This window comes from Pygoscelis adeliae, unplaced genomic scaffold, assembly GCF_000699105.1.
Source record: "Pygoscelis adeliae isolate BGI_AS28 unplaced genomic scaffold, ASM69910v1 Scaffold241, whole genome shotgun sequence".
In the NCBI taxonomy this organism is placed as follows: Eukaryota; Metazoa; Chordata; class Aves; order Sphenisciformes; family Spheniscidae; genus Pygoscelis; species Pygoscelis adeliae.
Window position 1 is genome coordinate 4005709 of NW_008824056.1, and position 7046 is coordinate 4012754.

The 7046-nt window shown below is 38.5% G+C and overlaps 1 protein-coding gene across 2 annotated transcripts in view; it reads right to left on the bottom strand.

Annotated features, from left to right (window-relative positions):
- Nucleotides 1–7046, bottom strand: part of TSC22D2 (TSC22 domain family, member 2) — a 30765-nt gene that overhangs the window by 8654 nt on the left and 15065 nt on the right. The window contains exon 2 of one of the 2 annotated variants that reach the window (XM_009333972.1): nucleotides 3068–3139. The exons of the other annotated variant lie outside the window; for it this stretch is intronic. Within the exon in view, the coding sequence (XP_009332247.1) occupies nucleotides 3068–3139 (72 nt within the window). The remainder of the gene's footprint in view (nucleotides 1–3067; nucleotides 3140–7046) is intronic. 2 annotated transcript variants of the gene reach the window in all.

Below are 7046 nucleotides of genomic sequence, written 5' to 3' on the forward strand. Positions count from 1 at the left end.
TTCCATGAGAAGCAAGCATCAAGAAGAAACACATTAACCACAACACTGACTGGATCAGTGCGTTACATGAAATGTCAGCCTCCTCCTAAGCCTCTCTTTAAATTTCACATAGAGTTTTAGACTTTTAAATTAAAATCAGAAAAGCTTCACCCCTAAAAGAACCTCCAGATAAAGCTACAATCAAAAAGTGGAAGATGTGTAACTCTTGACTTTCTCCTGTCTCTAGAAGGAGCATCTCATTTAACAGAACCGCATGGAATAGGGAAATGGAAGTTTAGCAAAATCCATCACATGAAGAGATGCTGTCTAATTCATCACTTACATAAGAAGAAAAACATTTACCAGCAACACTTAGACTACATTTATCTGAGTGTTAATGTGGGGAGAAAATCCACATTTTATGACTTAATTTATATTGTGAAGGTTTAAAGCTTCGCACAAAAGTACAACAGAAACATAAATCCTACTGCTTTAAATTCAAGTTTACCAACAATAGCTATGTTTTAGGCAAACCTATCTAAAGCTCCTATGGCACTATTACCATACAAAGGCAATACAGGTACAGAGGAGCAGTCACCCAGACTCATGTGAATATGCCAAGGAGTCATTATTCCCCTTCTTAATCCCTTCAGTTGAACCATGCCAGTTGAAAAGAAAGACCCATGAGACTTGTGCCCTTAGCAACACCTACGTGAACACTAAGCAGAAAACCACTTGCAGGCTTCCTGCAAATGTGTCAGTAACAACTAGTATTTCACTAATATTTAATGGTTTGAATGTTACCAGCACTCTTCCCTGCCATGGTATGTTAGTGAAAAATAAACAAGTCTCTATTTTACTGGACCAATTTAGAAGTCTTTTACTGTCTACTGCAATAGCATGTGGTTAGCTTTGCTGACTTCAGATGGTCCCAAGAGATGGCTGCTCATAGGAGAATAATCTGTATTTGTTACAAAAAAAAATACTGAAATTACACAGCAAGATTTTCTATTATGTTTACACTAAAGTCTCTACTGCCAGCAAGCTTAAGATCCTTATGTTTTGCAGTGTGCTAACCCCCACATTTTGGGATGGGGAAACAAAGGGATTCTGAGGAAATTAGACGAGCTTATCGTTTTCACAGCAGATATTTCTCTTTCACAAACCGGAGATCACAAAAAAAGCCCCAAATCACTGTACTTGTTATCTAACTACGCAAGTCTGACAACAGATCCCCACCTGCATCAGAGGCTGTCCTGCCTACGCAAAGTGGAGCTACCAGGGCACCATCAGTCTCCCGTCCTGCTGCTGCTGCCAGGATGCACATCGCTGGCAGAGCCACACAATTGAGCTCCACCATACCCCTACCCTGTGAAGTGTTCCCCAGAACTGGCTTTACTAGCTATGCTCTTGAAGTTCCCTCCATTAGGTTTTCATTCAAAGTTTATTGTTGAAAGCTTTTCAGTTTCAGTCATCTAGTAAAGCAAAACTACATAACGTGATCTTAAGAAAATCTAATAACTGGGTTATAAATGCAAAACCTGCTAAACCCCGTCAGAGACTTTGGAATTTGAACAGATTAAAAATTTAAAACTTGCATCAATCCTGATGAGTTTGCTTCTGTGTTTTTACAAATACTTGTTTTTACCACAGTGTTCAAGAGCAAAGACGCAAGACTATTTTTAAAGGAAGCCATTTACATTCTTCTACCCGAATTTAATGTTTTTCTATATCCCATGCTTCCAGTACTTGCTTCAGACATTGTACATAAACCTCAGATTTGTGAAGCCTCAATCTTAATCATTAATTATTTGGTTTTAGGTTTTTTTGAATCAGCTTCCTCATCTTAAGAATTATTTCAAGTTAAGAGACACGAAAATAGAGAAACAGATGAAGGCTAGACCTTAAAGTGAGCTTTGGTCTAACTACCAAATTTGTATTCAAGGCCCTGAAGTTTATTTCAGTTAAATAATGAAGTCCTTGGAACCTAAATACCAACTCTGTCCCATAAATACAGGAAAATGGCATAATCCAGAGCTTAAAGCAAAAATGCAAATTTGTACAAGCTTCTGCTAGAAAAGGAAGACGTGCTTTTGAAACTTAGCCTAACGCTAGCACTTCAGCAAAAAACAGAGCAGGATGCATTAGCATTACTTTTAACCATCAGTGTTGTACGCTATACAAATTATTGCCAAGCAAACTTTAAAGGATTCAGTTAAGCTTTGCAAGTTGAAAAGCCTCTCAAGTCAAATACAGCCAGTACAATGATGAAATAGTTATCAATACTTCAATAGCTTCTACAGAGCTTGCTAAGCAGAAGTATTGTGACAAGCCAGAGCATCACAAGGCATGAAGTCACATAATCACTAGGACTTCAACTTAATGCTGACAAAAAAAACCCCTTCAAAATCATTAAAGTGCGGGAAAGAAACAGTTTGCAGCTACTGATGAATTAGTAATGCATCTCTGACAAGTCATATCCATAAGAGATATGACTTTGTTGCACTTCACTGCAGTTTCTCGCCATGAGTTCAATGTTAACTTGGTAGGTTTACTTCGTCCTCGTATCTTGTCACGGTTCACATTTGTTCCCCATCTAGCTTTACTTAAGCAGCATGAAAGCAAGCCAGAAAGCTTCCTTTCCTGGTTTTGAGACTGAAAGATTTTTAACTTTGCCAAAATTGTGTTTCAATATAGCATTTTCATAACTTTTTTTTTGATACAGGACTCAATAGCCACAATGCCAAAAAGTTTCCTTTTTTTGGAAAAGGAAGCTTTAAATATTTTAGTGCAGGTCAGCTAGTAGCTGAGTAGCATTAAACTCTTTCAGCTTACACATTATGTATGATACATGCATAATGGAAGGAGGAAGAAAAAGTGTCATGTCATATTTTAGACTTATTTAAATTTCAGTACAAATACTTCACTTCTATGACTGCTTTCAGACCTTCAGGCTGCAGAAGTCCAATATGAAGTTCTAAACACAAGTGGCAGTTCTGTGCAAACAAAAATGACGAGAAACTTGCATAGAGCAAAGCTGTTCATGCATACCTCAGCACGTATGCATTCCATACTTAAGTATTCATACCTATCCCAGAAGGTCTTTGACTCGCGTAACTTGTTGAAATGGAACGCTTGGTAGAATGCAGTTGACGGATTCCTATGAGATCCAAGAATCAAACAGACATATTGAAAATGGGTACGTAATAAAAATACTCTCTCTCTTATGCAACCTGCATTACAAAGTAAATTAGCTGTCCAGACAGGTTAAATTTATGTCCAAAAGTTTACAGACTTCACAGAATGCCTAAAGAATGGTTTAATGAATGAAAGGCCTTACTGTTTCTATGGGTTTCCATTAAGGACACTGATTCAGAATGAAAAAGTAAGCCTCAAGCCCTATGGATTTTCATGCTATTTCAAATTGCTACTGTAAAAAGACTGTAAAGCCATTAATGAAACATCTCATGTCATGCTGACAATCTTGTACAGGTAAGCTGTATACCACTCTAATGCTATACATACCTAAATTCAAAAGATACCTTTCACATTTTTCATATTTCACAAAATGTCTCTGCAAACAGTACCCAGTATTTCTATTCCACTTAGCACCCTACTTTATATGCAAAACACACGAGTTCTCCAAGGGGACCTAGACGTCAGAGCTAAATATGCCACATTCAAGCTACGACAGATTAAGTTACAACTGAAAACCAGATTAAGTTAAAATTGAAAAGTGGAATCTAAAATATCGCTAACTTTGTAAGTGGTTGTCAGTCGTCCTCGTGCTTCCCCTTCTTGATGTGCAATAGGGCAACTGCTGTTTGGAGGCGCTTTGCCAAGCAGTAAATCAGAGTGCTCTAGCTACCACCGTGGGTCTCAAGCCTTCAGCACAGGCACCAGTAACCTTGCCGAAAACCAGACACTATGGCATAAATTCTGTCATTGGTGCCAAACCCCTGACACAGCCTGACCCTCCTCGTTCAACACGCATTTGCCCCATTAGATAGCAACTATACCAAGAGTGTAATTTGAAGACCTTAATTCTCCAAAGTCTCATCTGAACACTTACTGTTTACAAGATACTGAATGAAGCACAAAGTCAAAATTCTCTACCGCTAGTGGCTGTATGAGAGCATTTTACTTAAGCTTAGAAACTCCTTTCATCAATACTGCAGTTTATCCTTACATTGGTATAGCTATACCAGCCCTAGAGAAGAACGCAATAGCTTAGCTGAAAAATCTTCAGAAAAGCTAGTATTAGTTCAAATTCCTTTTAAAGTCAGTTTTAAAATTGGAAGTTTATACCAACATTAGAAGCCCATCCCTTTTCTATGTTTATGGCAAGAATACTTCTTAAAGCAACTGTCAAGTTATTTAATTATTTCCATTTAAGTACAGTTGCTGTATAGTTGAAATCATAGAACAAAACAAAAAAAAAAAAATCACAGAAGCAGCACCATAACAAAACACTATCTGAAGTAATTTGATTCCCATGGCAGGTGTATACCAAAAACCTTGCAAGGATAACAATATTTGTGCATCAGCAGCGATCAGGAATCACTTGTTTGAAGTGTTTGTCACTCCTTCTCCTACCTTCACCACTCTACCCTTCAAAAAAAAAAAATCCATGCGAGTCTGGAATTTAGCTTAAAACCTGCTACAGAAGTTGCTTGATCAAGCTGATAAATATCATGCTCTTATGTTGGTACTACTTATGTTTTCATAAGAAGTATTGCACATGAGTGACAACTAAATACAACTAATTATAGGAAGAGCAACACAATAGCTAAAGGACATTTGAGTGATACAGGGACTTAACATATGGAAAGCTATTGGCATCCGCAGATCAAGAGAGCATTCCTTTGTTGAGGGGGAGGCCCAAGCTCTTCTTTGTAATTCAGTTGTCTGCGAGGAGTATATAAAAAGTCTCTTCCTCAGAAAGTGACTGTAAATAGAAAGTCATTTAACTTCCAAGATAAGTTTACTTGCAGCATATAAAACCCTGTTGCTATTGTTAGGTGTAAGAAGTTGTGGTTTATAACCACACAGCATGTATTTCATACAGTCTATTTTTATACTGATACCCTATATGCTACATATTCTTGTACCACTCTTAAGCAAGTATCTGGAAAGGTATGAAAAAGTTTTCCTTGTTAAATTCTCATTTGTACCCCCTGCTGTTGAAATTGCTTTTGCATTACTTCAGACAATTAAAAGAACATTTTCTACTCCATAACTATCTTTTAGCAAGATGTTAATTGGGTGGGATGGAGGGGCGTGCTACCTAAACAGGAAAAGCAAATCCACAGAGGTAACAGGAATGATGCCTAATGTGCAGGTCTGAACTATTACGATTGAGTTTCAGACTGTTGAGGCATCTATTTTTAGCCACATCAAACAAGAAAAGGTTAGAGAATTACTAAAGAACTCCTTTCAGTTTGCAGAAACAATCAAGAAAATGGCTTACAGAAGTAGTATAATCTAGCCTGCTGCTGCTGTGTCTGACACTGCCTTAACTGAATGTAGGGACAGCCTGGATGAGAAAAGCAGATTCCTCAGGTCCCCTCCCCAGCAGACAGCCGGGTCTAAGAGGTCAAGACTCAGTCCCAGTTGTTGGCAGATCGACGCAGTGGAGCCAACAGCCAGCCAGAAAGGGGATGTCCCTGACGCTGAACCAGAGAACAAGAGCCCACCTCCTCTTCCACAGGAGGTACACCAGGCACTTCTCTTCCTCCATCTCTGGTGAGAGAGAACAGGTATTCCCAAGGATAGAGAGGCTTGATTCCAGTCCCAGAGACTATGACAGACAACTAGCTTAGCACATTTAAACATTCAAACTGTATCTCGCTTGGTAAAAAAAGCCTCCGTGTCTCTATAAAGAAGTCCTACAACACATACCATATCTATTTCCTTTAAAAGCTCACAAACGTCAATATTCACAACACGCTCCGATGCTACCGTTTCTAACAACAGTTTTCATGCAACAGAAATTTGATCTAAATTTAAAGGATGAGAATTTATTCAGTTCTCTGAATACTTGAAACTTCATGTGGTCCCTTTAAAAGGGAAGTCTAAACCACATCCAAAGTCTCACCTCATATTCAAAAGAGTATCCACCCGCTGCCATTAATCAGGACAAGCATATGCCAAATACAAACTTTATTCTAGAGAGCTCTGCTTCGCTAGAAACCATACCCATGAAAGTTGGCAAGTTTTCAAGTATACAGATAAATGGCTTTTCGTTTAAATAATGATACTGGCTTTGGAAGTGCTGGGTATCCGCTTGGCATACAGAGGCTGCTGAACAGATGCCTTTTTTCCAGCTACTACCTTTGAAGGAGAAATAGTAACATCGTTGTTCATGACATAGCTGAAGCTATGTTTCTATCTTCAAACTACTCACCAACATCAGCAATTAAGAGCAACAAGAGGAGGAACATGTGAAGAGTACCACACTTTTTTTTTTCCCCCAAGGTGGCAAAATAAAAAATTCACACTAGACCACCTCAGACAGTTCTCTCTCTCTCAATATCACTGACTTATTTTCATTAACTTTGAGAACAGGAATGATCCAGAAGATTAAAAAGGCCTAAGCACCTGTCTTTGAAGAACATGAAAATAACAGGTCAGACAACCTGTGCTCAATACCTCAGAGGAAAACCAAAGCAAAGCAGAACCACCTATTTATTATTACCTAGACAGCAGCAAGCCAACATGGATGGCCTTTTCAGAAGCTTACGTCAGACAAAAATTTCTTGAGAAAAATCAACAGGCCTCATATAGAAAAAACACAGAAGATGTGATCATGTTATAAAATTAGTAGAGCTTTTAATGCCATCTTTCATGACATTTTCATAAGTAAGAACATGGCTTATACAAAGCGGGTCCACCATTGATAACTACTCTGTACACGTGGCTTTCCAATGGTTCAGTGGAAGGATGCATCAAACAGAGCTCTCCAGGGGTCTCCTCCGAGTGTGTTATAGGATACTTTAATCCATGACTTGGACAGTGGAGTACAGACTATCTTTATACCACCAGATGATCTGCAAGCACTCTGGACA